General features: G+C 38.0%; 1 protein-coding gene across 12 annotated transcripts in view; it reads right to left on the bottom strand.

Moving 5' to 3' along the window:
- The window catches only part of WDPCP (WD repeat containing planar cell polarity effector), a 604,312-nt gene that overhangs the window by 446,001 nt on the left and 140,568 nt on the right, over positions 1-17,743 (bottom strand). Inside the window, exon 1 of one of the 12 annotated variants that reach the window (XM_069583046.1) lies at positions 16,044-16,173. The exons of 10 other annotated variants lie outside the window; for them this stretch is intronic. In XM_069583046.1, the coding sequence (XP_069439147.1) occupies positions 16,044-16,127 (84 nt within the window). In that variant the 5' untranslated portion in view covers positions 16,128-16,173. Of the gene's footprint in view, positions 1-16,043; positions 16,174-17,743 lie in introns of those variants that run through there. One more of the 12 variants, XM_069583048.1, reaches the window with a different exon arrangement.

Below are 17,743 nucleotides of genomic sequence, written 5' to 3'. Positions count from 1 at the left end.
AAAGCTAGTGGAGGGGATGGAATTCCAGTTAAGCTATTTCAAATCCTAAAAGATGATGCTGGGAAAGTGCTGCACTCAATATGCCAGCAAGTTTGGAAAACTCAGCAGTGGCCAAAGGACTGGAAAAGGTCAGTTTTCATTCCAATCCCAAAGAAAGGCAATGCCAAAAATGTTCAAACTACTGCATAATTGTACTTATCTCACATGCTATTAAAGTAACGCTCAAAATTCTCCAAGCCAGGCTTCAGCAACACGTGAACCGAGAACTTCCAGATGTTCAAGCTGGTTTTAGAAAAGGCAGAGGAACCAGAGATCAAATTGCCAACATCTGCTGGATCATGGAAAAAGCAAGAGAATTCCAGAAAAACATCTATTTCTGCTTTATTGACTATACCAAAGCCTTTGACTGTGTGGATCACAATAAACTGTGGAAAATTCTGAAAGAGATAGGAATACCAGACTACTTGACCTGCCTCTTGAGACATCTGTATGCAGGTCAGGAAGCAACAGTTAGAACTGGACATGGAACAACAGCCTTGTTACAAATAGGAAAAGGAGGACATTGAGGCTGTATACTGTCACCCTGCTTATGTAACTTATATGCAGAGTACATCATGAGACACGCTGGGCTGGAGGAAGCACAAGCTGGAATCAAGATTGCCAGAAGAAATATCAATAACCTCGGACATGCAGATGACATCACCCTTATGGCAGAAAGTGAAGAAGAACTAAAGAGCCTCTTGATGAAAGTGAGAGGACAGTGAAAAAGTTGGCTTAAAGCTCAACATTCAGAAAACTAAGATCATGGCATCTGGTCCCAGCACTTCATGGCAAATAGATGGCGAAACAGTGGAAACAGTGGCTGACTTTATTTTGGGGGGCTCCAAAATCACTGCAGATGGTGATTGCAGCCATGAAATTAAAAGACACTTACTCCTTGAAAGGAAAGTTATAACCAACAAGCAGAGACATTACTTTGCCAACAAAGGTCTGTCTAGTCAAGGCTATGGTTTTTCCAGTAGTCATCTATGGATGTGAGAGTTGGACTATCAAGAAAGCTGAGCACTGAAGAATTGATGCTTTTGAACTGTGGTATTGGAGAAGACTCTTGAGAGTCCTTTGGACAGCAAGGAGATCCAACCAGTCCTTCCTAAAGGAAATCAGTCCTGAATATTCACTGGTCGGACTGATTTTAAGCTGAAACTCCAATATTTTTGCCCACCTGGTACGAAGAGCTGACTCATCTGAAAAGATCCTGATGCTGGGATATTTGAGGGCAGGAGGAGAAGAGGAAGTCAGAGGATCAGATGGTTGGATGGCATCAGTGACTCAATGGACATGAGTTTGAGTTTGTGATGGACAAGGAGGCCCCGCATGCTGCAGTCCATGTGGTCGCAAAGAGTCGAACATGACTGAGCAACTGAACTAACTAAGTACATTAAAAAGAAACTCAATAACAACAAAAAACAGCTAGGTGTTCTTTAGAAGATTATGAGGTATAAACATAGTATGTCCTCACTGGGTGTTTACCAAATTAGTTGAGAAGACAGTATAGACACAAACAATAAAACAAAAATGCAGATGATTTAATAGGAAATATATGATTAAATGTCAAAGGAAAGGTTTCAATAAACAAGCTATAAAATTTAACATGAGAACTCACTGTAGAACAATAATGTTTAGAAATAACTTCAAGGAAGAAATGGAACTGACAAAATATTTTTCAGGTGAGTAATGACCATTCAGAAAATAGTAGTGAGAAAAATCACATATAATTAGGGCCAAAGATTTTTCTTTAGAATAAAATAAATAAGAGTGTGTTCTAGAGATGATTTCTACAAGGTGGTGAAGAGGGAAGTTAGAAAGGCTATCACTAAACTATAGAAGACTGTGAATTCCAAACTAAGATGTATGAAATGAAATTTAACCTGCTTGGATCTAAGAGCATTGAAATGAAAGCATTCAACAGTCCTCCACTGACACTTGGGGAAAGAAATTAATATTTTAAATGCTTCTGGTTCCCCTAAAACACCAAAGAGAGAAAGGATGGATATAAGAATAAGCTTGATTTAACTTTACCAGCTTTTCCAAACTAATAACAAAATGACAAATGAATACTGTGAACTCTTCAACTTTTAAATTCTATTTATGAAATATGAAACTACTTTTTCTTTTGTTCTCTTCAAAGACTAAGCATTTATTTCAAGGTTGTGGGATGTATTTCCCCCATCTTGGTACATGTCAGAGCCAGTTATTTCTGCAGCTTTGAAGTCACTTCAAGGTCTGTCATTTTGTTAGGTCAGGGGATGAATGCCTGGGGTGTTTTGTCCTTGTGGATGCTAGTTTTCCTTAATGCATCCCTGTTTAGAAATTATTTATATACTGTATAGTGTATTTTAAGATTTAAGAAAAAAAATCAGAAGTCCCATGTCAACCTTCAATATTTAAGGCATAATTTTCCACTCACCTATTTTGTATAAACACTCAAATTCATTTTTGTATCAGTCTGATCATTTTAAACATTTTTTTTTTTGGCCACATGACAAAGCATGTGGGATCTTAGTTCCCCAACCAAGGATGGATAAAACTCACCCCTACTGAAGCCAAAGTGTGCAGTGTCGTAACCACTGGACCCACAGGGAACTCCCAATCTGATCATTTAAAAAAAAAAAAATTTTCTGAGTAAATAGAGCATCCAATGTGAACTTGGTAATTGGTAGTCAATTTAGAAGAGAACTTTTTCTTTCAAAAAAAAAACAACGGTACTGTGAAACAACTTTAATAGAAAAGCTGCAGGAAGCGCACAAAGACTCTCACACACCTTCAATCCAACAGCTGCATAAAATTTACATTCTTTCAGACACACACATTTTCTCTGAACATTTGAAATTATTAGGTTGGTACCAAAGTAACTGCAGTTTTGGACCGTGAATTTTAAATCATTATAACTAGGCTCAAACACACCTTTATTAATCAAAATAGGAACTATTACAATCAATACATCTTTGCCAATGAGAAATAAACTGGTTTATTCCTGTGGTATAAATAATCCGTGCTTTGGGATTTGATGAACTCTTGGAAAGCATTTTTCTGCCTCCTGCTGGTTGTGAAAGTGTTTGCCCTACAAAAAGTTGTCAACATGCTTGAAGAAATAGTATTTGGTTGGCAAGAGGTCAGGTGAATATGGCAGATGGGGCCAAACTCAGAACCCAATTCCCTCAACTTCTGAAGCATTGGTTGTACGACGTGCAGTCGGGTATTGTCATGGAGAAGAACCGGGCCCTTTCTGTTGACCTGCTGGCTGCAGGCACTGCAGTTTCCAGTGCATCTCATCATTTTGCTGAGTATACTTCTTATATGTAATGGTTTTGCTGGGATTATGAAAGCTGTAGTGGTGACTAGCAGACCACCAAACAGTGACTGTGACCCTTTTCTGGTGCAAGTTTGGCTTGGGAAGTGCTTTGGAGCTTCTTCTCAGTTCAACCACTGCTACTAGACTGTCACTATTTCTAGGCCCTCTCAGAGATCAAAGCCAGGAAAACACTTGTAGGTATACACTCACATACATACATACATACATACATACATCCTTACATATAGCCCACAGCTGGTTCACTGATTAAAAGAACAGCGTTTGTAATTGTAGTCTTAAGATCATGCAAAGAAAAAGGTTTTATTGCATTATAACAGTTCTGACATGACCTCACAAAAAACCCTACAGGTAATGAAGAGGGCAAGGAAGATGACCTCCCCTCTACTGGCCCACTAGTCTGAGAAAGTGTCATACAAGTCACTTTGCTATATAGCAGAAGGCAATATAACACTACAATTAAATTTCAGCAAAATTAAAATAAATAAATGGCATGCACACAAGCATAACAATGGGTATTATTTGTCTTTTTGAAAAATGGTATAATAGAATAATCACTGCAATGTGGAAATTAAAACATTCTAAAGCATTGCTAAGTAAGATTTATCTTATAGAGTCTTCAAAAAGAAAGGATCAGAAGACACAAAAGGCCACATATTGCAGACTCTCTTATACATGAAATGTATAAACTGGACAAATCCATGGAGACAAAAAGACTACTTGCCAAGGGCTAGAAGGAGGGAGAAATGAGAAGTGGCTACTAATGTACATAGGATTTCTTTTGGGGCTGATAAAAATGTTCTACATTAGACAGTGGTGATGGCTGCAAACTCTAAGTATATTAAAATTCACTGAATTATATACTTTAAAAGGGTAAATTTTATGGTATGTGGATTATTATCTCTATAAAATAGGGAAGGTCAATAATTCAAGACTTCTTAATGGTACAACAAATGCCAACTTTTGTAGATTCTTGTGTTGCCAAAGTTCCTGAGGCTTTTCTGTACACTGAACACAGTAACTAACACGTGATAAATAATACTGTCACTTAGATGAAAAGGTGCTCCATCAGAAAAGTCAACCTTTCTAGAATATAATTGGAATTTTCAATTTTTCACTTCATTAGCTGACAGAAGTACAGTAATCTTCTCATAGCATTTGAACAGGTAGGCATGCTTTGGAGTTTCACTGTCAGAATTCTATCTCCTGTGGTTTGGGGAATATTTTATTCAGCAAATCTGCAGTGCATATTTTGAGGACTCTATGCCAACATTGTCTCAATTTTATCCACAATTTCTGGACTGCCGGCATCTCCCAGATCTGGGCTTGTTGTAAACTAAGCCCACTGTCCCTAACTTTTTCATCCAGTTGTAAATCAGTGTCTGTGGGAAGCCTCCTTCTTATAACAGGAAGTGAATATTTTTTTACTGTCATTATGAACTTGATCTCAACTAACAAAAGACACCGTTAACTTTTACTTCAAAGCTTGCCATCTTCAATCTAAAGGACTAAAACAAACAAAAAATTATTATTCAAAATTCACAAAGATATGCAATTATAAAATAAATTTGAATAATTAAATTTTCAAAATGATTTATTCCCAAGTCTGTACATTTATAATTTTGAAGTCATTAAAGCTTAAAACTATACCTTTAAGACTTTAGATATACTCTTTTCTTACATAAAATACCAAACTTAGTCACAGTCATATAGAAAAATTTAGTCATTTAGAATATTCAGAAGACCATAACGAACAAAATAACTTGCACTCCCTAGAGACAGAGATGATTTTCTTCCTCACCCCCAAAAAACAGTTGTTTAGGAGAATATCAAGCACAAACAACAAGGACCAAATTAATGATGACCTAACTGATCAATATTCCAATCCCAAAGAAAAGCGATGCCAAAGAATGTTCAAACTACCGCACAATTGCACTCATCTCACACGCTAGTAAGGAGAAGGCAATGGCACCCCATTCCAGTACTCTTGCCTGGAAAATCCCATGGATGGAGGAGCCTGGCAGGCTGCAGTCCATGGGGTCGCACAGAGTCGGACACCACTGAAGCGACGCAGCAGCAGCAGCAGCACACACTAGTAAAGTGATGCTCAAAATTCTCCAAGCCAGGCTTCAGCAATACGTGAACCGTGAACTTCCAGATGTTCAAGCTGGTTTTAGAAAAGGCAGAGGAACCACAGAAACCACAGAACAAATTGCCAACATCCACTGGATCATCGAAAAAGCAAGAGAGTTCCAGAAAAACATCTATTTCTGCTTTATTGACTATACCAAAACCTTTGACTGTGTGGATCACAATAAACTGTGGAAAATTCTGAAAGAGATGGGAATACCAGACCACCTGACCTGCCTCTTGAGAAACATATATACAGGTCAGGAAGCAACAGTTAGAACTGGACATGGAATAGCAGACTGGTTCCAAATAGGAAAAGGAGGACATCAAGGCTATATATTGTCACCCTGCTTATTTAACTTATACACAGAGTACATCATGAGAAACGCTGGGCTGGAGGAAGCACAAGCTGGAATCAAGATTGCCAGGAGAAATATCAATAACCTCAGATGACAGCACCCTTATGGCAGAAAGCTAACAAGAACTAAATAGCCTCTTGATGAAAGTGAAAGAGGAGAGTGAAAAAGTTGGCTTAAAGTTCAACATTCAGAAAACTAAGATCATGGCATCCAGTCCCACCACTTCATGGCAAATAGATGGGGAAACAGTGGAAAGAGTGGCTGACTATTTTTTGGTGCTCCAAAATCATTGCAGATGATGACTGCAGCCATGAAATTAAAAGACGCTTACTCCTTGGAAGGAAAGTTATGACCAAACTAGACAGCATATTAAAAAGCAGAGACATTACTTTGCCAACAAAGGTCCATCTAGTCAGGGCTATGGTTTTTCCAGTAATCATCTATGGATGTGAGAGTTGGGCTATAAAGAAAGCTGAGCACCGAAGAATTAATGCTTTTGAACTGTGGTGTTGGAGAAGACTCTTGAGAGTCCCTTGGACTGCAAGAAGATCCAACCAGTCCATCCTAAAGGAGATCAGTCCTGGGTGTTCATTGGAAGGACTGATATTGAAGCTGAAACTCCAATATTTTGGCCACTTGATGCAAAGAGCTGACTCATTTGAAAAGACCCTGATGTTGGGAAAGATTGAAGGTAGGAGCAGAAGGGGACAACAGAGGATGAGATGGTTGGATGGCATCACCAACTTAATGGACATGGGTTTGGGTAAACTACAGGAGTTGGTGATGGACAGGGAGGCCTGGTGTGCTGCGGTTCATGGGGTCACAAAGAGTCAGACATGACTGAGTGACTGAACTGAACTGAACTGAACTAACTGATCAATGAAAGGCATACTGTGATGCTAAAAATTGAGCGAATAATTAAATAACTAAAAAGAAAAAAACTTGGAGAAATGCCTAAAGATCAGAAAATTTCCATTGAGACATAGAATATTGAAATGGCAGGACATTAATTAGGCTTAATTAAGGTTGCATATTCTGAGGAAGTATAATACAAAAGTAAGGAGCACAAGCCCTAAAGTCAGGCATCCTGGGTTCAAATCTTGGCTCTGCTGCTTACTAGCTATGAAACCTTAGATAAATTATTTAACATCACCATGCCCTGGTTTTCTCATGATAACAAGGGACAATAATAACTTACCCAATTAAGTTGCTGTAATGAACAAATGAATGTAACACAATGTTTGACCCATAGCACTCACTATTATTTATCAGAGAATCCTACATTATTTCAGTACATTTTACAGGCTACTGGTATTTTCAACTCTACCATTTAAAAATGATCTGATGTCTGAATATCTAATCAGTTACATAAATTTGTAACTCTTTGAAATTTACATTTGGCTATATGGCAGGATACTGAAAACTGCTGATCTCATTCATATTTTAGCAGTACCTCAGGGCTGTTCTGAGGATAATAATATACATTGTTACTTTCACAGTCTACTGAGAGTTAATATTGTACCACTTCATATTAAATGCAAGAATCTTGCAATTGCCTTCTCTCAACATTATGCTTCAATCATTGTATGTATTACATTTACACATGATATAAATATCACAATACAATGTTATAATTTTCACCTACACAGTCATATGTATTTTAAAGAAATTGGGGAAAATAAATATACTTATAAACATTATTTTCCATTTCTGGTCCTCTTCATTCCTCCAAAGATCCAAGTTTCCATTTGGCATCATTTCCCTTCAGCCTGTGGAACTCCCCTCAGCATTTCCTGTAGTGCAAGTCTGCTGGCAACAAAATCTCATTTTCATTTATGTCATGTTATTCTCTCTTTCCAAGTGTTGACTCTTCAGTTTCTTCCTGCTATGGTCATTCTCCAGTGCCTTCAGAGAACCACAGCGGTTTTGTATTTTGTCCAGAATTTATAATATTTTTCTGCAGGAAGATTAGTTCGATATGAGCTACTTCACTATTACCAGAAGCAGCTCATATTTTAAGATGCTAGAAAAGTTTTAAACATTGAAAGGCTATTCCTGGACATGTGACTATAGGTAAAAGATGGATTACAAAACTTCAAAATGATAATATTCGTGGCTATCACTATTATTCCATAAACTGACTCATATGGTATATTAGGTTATAATTCAGCAACCTAAATTATTTCAGCACTGTTATTTTTCCCACATAAAATATGTACACTTCACTTCGATCTTTGTACACTTGATAATGATCGTTATACCTAGAGACATAACCCTGTATTTGGTTGTTTCTTTTACTAGTTAGATTTTTGTTTTGGTTCTTATTTGTTTGCTTTATAAACAACAGAAAACAACTCCAGTTAATTTCAGCAGAAATGAAACAGTGCAAGAAAATCAGGTGGTTCACAGAGTCAATGGAAGCCTAGAAAATCAGACTCCAGAGAAACCAAAGGAGACAAGGTATGATGAAAATGCTATGGAACTCAGGTCCCATAACCCTTGAAACCCATGGAATACTCTCCCCCACTCTCCACCCCATACTGCCAAACTCTCAATTGTTCCCGAGTCATCTAATCTAACATCCTGTTTGTGTTGTTTTTAGTCGCTAAGTCACGTCTGATTCTTTGCAGCCCTATGGACTGTGGCCCACTAGTAGGCTCCTTTGTCCATGGGATCTCCCAGGCAAGAATGCTAGCATGGGTTGCCATTTCCTTGTTCAGGGGATCTTCCCAACCTAGGGATCAAACCTTTGTTCCTGCATTGCAGGTGGATTCTTTAATACTGAGCCATCAGGAAAGCCCTAATTTAACATCTCCCACTCCCTTAGAAGTTTGTGTCTGGTTCACAGTCTAACTGCCAGGAGTGGAAAGGTAGAGCCCACATCACCACGCACTTGGTATTCCCCCAGAACGAGAAAGGATATGCAACTGCAAGTTAGTTCTGATATATTATTATTAATTATAAAACAGAAAGTATAAATTATTGGTGAAGGGCAAAACATCAGAGCAAAATCATACACTATAAGGATTTTGTAAAAATAATATGTCATGCTTGGTTCTTTCATGGTTCAGTACCTCTAATTATTTTGGAGTTAAAGTTATACCCAACTTAAAATAGAAAACACAAAGCTCTCATTTATAAAACAAATAAGGCAAGGAGGAATTAATTTCATTAGAAGAGGATTCTTGATTTTTCAAAAGTATTCACTGCTGGCTTCCTTCAAATAACTGGTTCCTCCAATACAATTAAAATAAGATTAGATTTATAAAACCCTCTTTTCTTCTACTGTCTGAACCAGGACACAGGTTTTCACCATTCAGCTTTTGTATTTACACCCAGATCATCATTTTATTGCTTTATAGACGAATGCATTTTGGGGTGCCTGCCCTCACAGAATTTACATAACTAAAATAAGTGGATGGACAGGAAACAATTGCTCTCTTGTGACTATTAAAATCAAGTTAATATGAACAGTAGAGTAAAGCTGTGAAAGACTTAAACTTAATCAGTGCCTTGACTGGGGAGGCCACTTGTATTTCACAGACTAGGCTTTTTGCAGGAGGCCTGCCCTGCACAGCTTGCAGGATTGTAGTTCCCTAATCAGGAACAGAACCTGGGGTCACTGCAGTGAAAGCACTGGGTCCTAACCACTGGACCACCAGAGAATTCCCCTTGGATAGGCCTTCTTTATAACTCTGTAGAGGGAGAAAGTTAACTTGTAGAAAACTGATATACAGAATAAAAGAAGTGATTTCTTGCCACAGAAATGCAAACTGGTCGTGATCATTACCCAGTGGACACTAATCAGCTTTGCCTATTCTGCATGTGCTTGTAAATTCATTTCAGCATTACTCATTTGACTATAAATATGTCTACTTTGAACTGGCAACAATATTATAACTAATGAGTTAAATAAGGGCTCCCCGAGTGGCTCAGTCGGAAAGATCCCCTGGAGAAGGAAATGGCAATCCACTCCAGCACTCTTGCCTGGGAAACCCCATGGACAGAGGAGCCTGACGGGCCACAGTTCATGGGGTTGCATAAGAGTCAGACACAACTTAGCGACTAAACAGCAACAAGAGTTTAAAAAAATCTTTGACATAAGTTCATTTATATGTGTATAAAAGTCATGATCATATACTCCCATATTTTAACTCTTTACCTAGTTGTTTATTACAATGAAGAGCACAATTCATAGTCTGGCATCAAGAGTTTATTTTTTAACATGCATATGACTAGGTAATTCTATTTTTTCAACTAAAGATAGCTTAAATATCCACTAGTTAATAGCTTTCTCATAATAGACTTACAATAATAAAATCAATGTTTCACCAGAAAAGGCCATGTTCTTTTAAAGCCTTCACTGTAAGGTAGCCCTACAACTCAGTTTCAAACATTCTTAAAGTAATCTGAAATAATGATAATTAAAATGCTTTTTAAAAATTCCACTGGCAATGAGTTCTATTTAATATGAAACAATTCATAGATGCATATTTCACTTTACATTTAATCCTACCTAGAGAGTAATTTCCAAAGTGATATTTCCTGAAGCCAAAACCCAGACTTCATGTCTCTAGAATAATCTTGCCTTGTAGTAGTTTCAAATCAGTAAGTCTATATGCCCTTCCCAAAGTAGTTCTGACTGGCCTGGGCTTGTTGTAAATAGTTGGTTCAGTTAGACAGCTTTTTAAATGTCAACGCACTTAATTCACATAATGTACAAGGAAAGTATTGTATTTTAAAATAAAGATGCATTTCCTCTTATGAAATAAAGCTAATCATTTGAGGAGAGTCTGCTTAAGGGAGATGGGATAGTTTTACACTCTCTAGAAAAGAACTGAGAGGCTATCTCATCTCACTATTCCCTCCCTTTATCCCATTTCAAGCACGACCAAGAGATCAAATGTTTTATGTATGACAGAAAAAGAAACATATCATTAAAGGATGCCAACCTGCTAAATCTAATAGTCATATAAGCCTGTGAGATTCCCCAAAACTGTTCTTTTTAAAATCTCTGAAGAATCAAATAATTTTATGTTAAATACAAATTTTTCAAGCTCTCTAGCATATTCCCTCTACAATTTAAAATAAATATACTTGATATAAAAATAGCATTTTATCCAAATATCAACTATTATACTGAGTATTTGAACAGCAAATACAAACAGTCCTAATCCCAGTCACAGACTATGTTGTGAAATGTTAATGTATTTAAATTTTTTAATTATACATGGAATTAACTGAAATACTGCACTTTAAACAGTTATTAATATTTCAGTCACATTAAATAACAAGTACACAGGAACAAGTGATACTCAACGTAGAAAATTTTCAAAAGCAAATTGTACATTGTGGGAAGTCTGGTTTTAGCTTCTGAAAAATGCTAACTGCAAACAATCCAGTCTACACAGATATTCACAGAAGTGCTAAATAACTCTTTTTAAGGAACACACTAAATGACGATGCCATAAGAACTGAAGAATGTAAGGAAATACACTGGTAATTTATACCTCTTAATCAGGCCAAATTAGTAAGGCAGACTTAACTAAGAGTCATGGTTTCACAATATTTTTCAAGAATAATACAAGGTATTAAATTACTGAAAATCCTTGTCCCAGTTTTATATTAATTTTTAGCATGACCATGATTTAAAATAAAACAAATATCACAATATTAATATTCTAAAAAGAGCTCAGAAAATGAATTACTTAGCTTACACTGCCTACAGACAGACCAGAGCTCTAATCTAGCAGGATGACAAAATCAGGATGCAGATACATACTGCCGATGATGTCCACAGTAGCCACTTAGGGAAACTGCCTGTTCTACCAAACCTACTCCAAGAAGAGCTAGTCACAGGATATGCCATGAAAAGAACAACATGTGTTTTGAATAATTCCTCTTCAACTGCCCCCCGCCACCGTCATCGTCACCGTCACCACCACATATTGGGCTGGGAATGGGCACTGACACAGACTGGAGATTGCTAAGCATACTATCTACACCAGCTGAGGGGAAGCAGGGGGACAGGTTTGGTAGAGGAAACACTGCTCAAACAAAATAGTTAAAATCTCCGAGGTCAATCTAATCCTCTGAGTCTCTGTGTCTCTCTCTGAGGAACTATGGATACATCAGACAGTTTAGAGCAGGAAGAAAAGCTGAAAGATTTAAAAAGAAGTCAGCTTATTACACTTGTCTCTGCCCCAAATTCTGACACAGAGCTCCTAATAGCCTTATAAACAGGGGTGCTAGGAGAATCTTTTTATTCTCATAGCTAGTCTTTGACCCCAGTTTCCAGCACAAAGCTCCTAAAACTCTTAAATTTCCTAAGTGATAAGAGCACTAAGAGCACCTTTTATTTGCATATTTGATCTCTGACCACAGTTCCTGAAAGAGGACTCTGAAATCCCTTGGAATTTTCTGGAAGACAGAAGTGTCTTTTGCTCTGATGAGGCAACCCTGAGAAGGCTTCTGGATGGCTTTTGGATTGGGCTGGTCACCAGAGAGACCAAAATATAATTAGAAGTTTGGAATTTCCGTTCCCACTCCCTACTCAATAAACAGAGGAAAGGAGCTGGAAATTAAGTTAACAACTGATCATACCTATAAGACAAAACCGCCATAAAAATCCAAGTATTATGGGATTTGGAGAGCTTCCAGACTGTGCTAGTGAACACATCTAGCTAGGTACCAGAAGAGTGATGCTCCCCAATTCCACAGAGACAAGTTCCTGTACTCAGGACCCTCTCAGACCTTGCCCTATGTATCTCTTCATCTGGCTATCTGTGTTCTTTATTGCATCCTTTATTATATAATAAAACTGGTACACATAAGTAGCTGTTTCCCTGAGTTCCATGAGCTGTTCTAAAAAAAACAATTAATTCAAGGGAGAGGAGGTCCAGTAATACACAATTTGTAGTCAAGATGGACAGAAGTTACAGATAATCAGGGGACCAAGCATTTGCAATTCCTTTACTGAAAAAAAAGAAAAAAAAAAAAGGGAGGAGCTGGGATTTCCCTGGCAGTCCAGTAGTTAATACTCTGTGCTTCCACTGCAGGGGGCATGGTTTGATCCCTGATCAGGAAACTAAATTCCTGCATGATGTGGCCAATAAACACATAAATAGTAGAAACAAAAAACTAGACTGGCAGGCAATAAATAAATGAATAAATAAAAAGTACAAAGTAAAAACCGGACTGGCAGACATATGAAGCTGTGTTAGGAGAGAGAAGGTACGGTACAGGATGAGGGGAAATGTATCAGCTCAGTTCAGTCGTTCAGTCCTGTCCAACTCTTTACGACCCAATGGACTATAGCACACCAGGCCTCCCTGTCCATCACCAACTCCTGGAGTTTACCCAAACTCCTGTCCATTAAGTCGGTGATGCCATCCAACCATCTGATCCTCTGACGTCCCCTTCTCCACCTGCCTTCAATCTTTCCCAGCATCAGGGTCTTCTCAAATGAGTCAGTTCTTTGCATCAGGTGGCCAAAGTATTGGAGTTTCAGCTTCAGCATCAGTCCTTCCAATGAATGCTCAGGACTGATTTCCTTTAGGATGGACTGGCTGGATATCGTTGCAGTCCAAGGGACTCTCAAGAGTCTTCTCCAACACCACAGTTCAAAAGCATCGATTCTTCAGCACGCAGCTTTCTTCACAGTCCAACTCTCACATCCATATGTGACCACTGGAGAAACCATAGCCTTGACTACACAGACCTTTGTTGGCAAAGTAATGTCTCTGCTTTTTAATATGCTGTCTAGGTTGGTCATAACTTTCTTTCCAAGGAGTAAGCGTCTTTTAATTTCATGGCTGCAATCATCATCTGCAGTGATTTTGGAGCACCCCAAAATAAAGTCAGCCACTGCTTCCCCATCTATTTGCCATGAAGTGGTGGGACTGGATGCCATGATCTTAGTTTTATGAATGTTGAGTTTTAAGCCAACTTTTTCACTCTCCTCTTTCACTTTCATCAAGAGGCTCTTTAGTTCTTGTTAGCTTTCTGCCATAACGGTGCTGTCATCTGCATATCTGTTATTGATATTTCTCCTGGCAATCTTGATTCCAGCTTGTACTTCCTCCAGCCCAGCGTTTCTCATGATGTACTCTGTACAGAAGTTAAATAAGCAGGGTAACAATATACAGCCTTGACGTCCTCCTTTTCCTATTTGGAAACCAGTCTGTTGTTCCATGTGCAGTTCTAACTGTTGCTTCCTGACCGCATACAGGTTTCTCAAGAGGCAAGTCAGGTGGTCTGGTATTCCCATCTCTTTCAGAATTTTCCAGTTTATTATGAAACTCTAAATAATAGGATCTTTACATATTCAAGTTTTGAAATTAGGATATTTTATGTGTTATGATTTACTTTTTTCCACTCAACATTATATTTTTTATATCCAGTTATGTTCACATGTGTTGTTACGGTCCATTCATTTTCAACATTCTCTCATTGACAGACAAATGGATGCTTAGAGTTAGAAGCAGTGCTTATGAACATTCTTATACACCTCCTGATTTAATTGGATTTCTATAAGAGGAGAATTGTTGCACTATGTTTCTAGACTTTATGGTCATGCTGTGTTACTACCCCATTGTATCAATTAAAAGAAACCAAGACACTTATGTAGGGTCATAGAGCTAGGTAGTAGAGTTAAAACCAATAAACTTTACTCCTCTTACTTAAAGGAAAAAAACTCCAGGTTAGCTAACTCCTACTCCTGGGAACAATTATCAAAGGGAATCCTGAGAGTAAATGGAACAACATAGGGAGCCCAGAGATAAACCCACACACCTACAGTCAATTAATCTTTGACAAAAGAGACAAGAATATACAATGAAGGGAAAAAGTCTGTTCAACAAGCATCGCTGGGAAAGCTGATCAACTGCATGTAAATCAGTGAAGTTAGAACACTCTCACATCATACACAGAAATGAACTCAAAATGGCTTCAAAATGTAAATGTAAGACACTACACCACAAAACTTCTAGAAGAGAAGAGAGGCAAAACATTCTCTGACATACAATGTAGCAATCATTTCTTAGGTCATTCTCCCAAGGCAACAGAAAAAAAAAGCAAAATAAACAAGTAGGATATAATCAAAAGTCTTAGAAGAAAAGAAAACCATAAACAAAATAAAAAGACAATCTACAGAATGGGAAGAATATTTGCAAATTATACAACCAACAAGGGCTTAATTTCCAACATATTCAAATAGCTCATACAGCTCAATAACAACAACAACAATCAAAAACTAGGCAGAGTATATAAACAGACATTTCTCCAAAGAAGACCTACAGATGGCCAAAAAGCACATGAAAAGATGTTCACCATGGCTAATAGAGAAATCCAAAATCAAAACTATAATGAGGTATCACTTCATAACAGTCAAAACAGCTATCATCAAAAAGTCTACAAATGATAAATGCTGGAGAGGGTATGGGAAAAAAGGAACCATCCTACACTGCTGGCAGGAATGTAAACTGGTGGAGCCACTATGGAGAACAATATGGAGATGCCTTAAAAAACTAAAAATAGAGTTACCATATGATCCTGCAATCCCACTCCTGAGAAAATTCTATATACAGAGAAAATTCTACTTCAAAAAGATACATTCACCCCAATGTTCACAGCACAACTATTTACAATAGGCAAGACATGAAGTCAACTTAAACGTCAATCATCAGGTGAATGAATAAAGAAGATGTGATATAGATATACATACAATGGAATATTAGCCATAAAAGTGAAACAACGCCACTGGCAGCAACATGCAACAGGACTGGACCTAGAGATGATCATATGCAGTGAAGTAAGTCATAGAAAGAAAAAATATGATATAATTTACATGTGGAATCTAAAAATTATATAAATGAACTTATTTACAAAACCAGAGTCACAGAGGTAGGAAAAAAACTTATGGTTACCAAAAGGGAAGGGAGGGAAGAAGAGATAAATTAGGAGTTTGGGATTTGCAGATACAAACCACTATATATAAAATAGATCAACAACAAGGTCCTAATCTATAGAACAAGAAACTATATTCAATATCTTGTAGTAACTATAGTGGAAAAGAATCTGAAAAAGAATCATTTTGCTGTATACCAGAAGCTAAAAACATTGTAAATTGTCTATACTTCAATAAAAAATAGAATTGTGATAGGTAATATTGTATCTTGTCTTACATGAAATTGAAAGACGAGGTGCCAGTAGCCGACTCCAGTCCATTCTACTTCTTGACTACTCGTGGCAACTTGATTACATGACATTCACATGACCATAACTTTCATCTTGTTAAAATATTCTGTGCTTTATAATTCCTGAAAATCAAGCCAAATACTTTAAATATGTTGGCATGTATGTAAATTATGTGTGTATGAAATAATAAAATAGTGGGACTTCCCTGGCAGTCCAGCGGCTAAGACTCCATGCTCCCAATGCAGACAAGAGGGATTCAATCCCTGGTCAGGGAACTAAGATACTGCATGCCATGCAGCCTGGCCAAATAAAATAAATTAATAATAATAATAATAATAATAATAAATAACCAAAATCATTATTCATTGTGATCACATTTTAAGTAAAATTATAAGCACCTTAATTTCTTTCATGACTAAATTTGACTTTGGAAATTCTATGTTTAAGACTCACTAAAGTGAATATAATAATCATCTTCAAATTACTCTGTATTCATTTTAGAAGTTACTTGAGAATAGTTTCAAAAACTGTTTTGTATGTCATTCAAACCAACCAAATAATTTCCAAGATATGTATCATTATTCCTGCATTTAAAAAAGAGTACAAACCCAAACTTTTCTTTTTATTAGCTAAGTCAACTGATCACTCCTTCAGTTCAGTTCAGTTCAGTTCAGTTCAGTTCAATCACTCAGTCGTGTCCGACTCTTTGCAACCCCATGAACCACAACACGCCAGGCCTCCCTGTCCATCACCAACTCCTGGAGTTCACCCAAACTCATGTCCATTGAGTCGGTGATGCCATCCAGCCATCTCATCCTCTGTCATTCCTTAGCCCTGGACAAACCTCCAACTTAAAAATATTTATGTGAAGAGGACGCTGGGAAAATGGCTGAGCAGGAGACACCAGAAATCTGTCTCCCTACTTGGATAACAATTACATTAGCCAAATCTGTCTAATACAAGAACTCTGGAGTCACCCGAAGGTTTCCAACTGCCAGGGAAAACTTTTAATATACAGTGTCAGTTAATTTTAGTCAATAGCAGCTACCCATCCCCTAGCCACATAGCAGGCAGCTGTGTACATGTTCATGGAGCCACTTGCACACAGCTTATGGGGGCTAGGTGGAGTAAAAGAACTCTGTCCTCCAAATATTGGGCATCTGTGATCTGATCACTGATTACTCCTTCTGATCAGAGGTGCAGACAAAGAGGTGGGCAGCCATTGTTGCTGCACCTTCTCTCACTGATGCAAGCCCCTCCCCCTCTGGCTAAAGTGACTTCCCAAAGATATAAAGAGGCAGGGCCCCAGGCTTCCCAGGTGGCACTAGTAGTAAGGAATCCACCTGCCAACGTAGGAGGCATAAGAGACGCAGGATGATCACTGGGTTGGGAAGATCCCCTGGAGGAGGGCATGGCAACCCACTCCAGCATTCTTGCCTGGAAAATCCCATGGACAGAGGAGCCTGGTGGGCTATAGCCCATGCAGTCACACAAAGTCAGACACAAATGAAGCAACTTATTTTACACACATACCCCAGACACCCCTGGTGGTACAGTGGATGAAAGTCCGCCTGCCAGTGCAGGGGACATGGGTTCAATCCCTGCTCCAGGAAGATTCCACATGCCACAGAGCAACTAACCCCATGCACCACAGCTACCAAAGCCCAAGCACCTAGAGCCTGTGGTC

Source organism: Ovis canadensis, chromosome 3 (assembly GCF_042477335.2).
Source record: "Ovis canadensis isolate MfBH-ARS-UI-01 breed Bighorn chromosome 3, ARS-UI_OviCan_v2, whole genome shotgun sequence".
Classification (NCBI taxonomy): domain Eukaryota; kingdom Metazoa; phylum Chordata; class Mammalia; order Artiodactyla; family Bovidae; genus Ovis; species Ovis canadensis.
The sequence above is the reverse complement of the archived record's forward strand: the minus strand, read 5'-3'. Positions and strand labels throughout refer to the sequence as shown.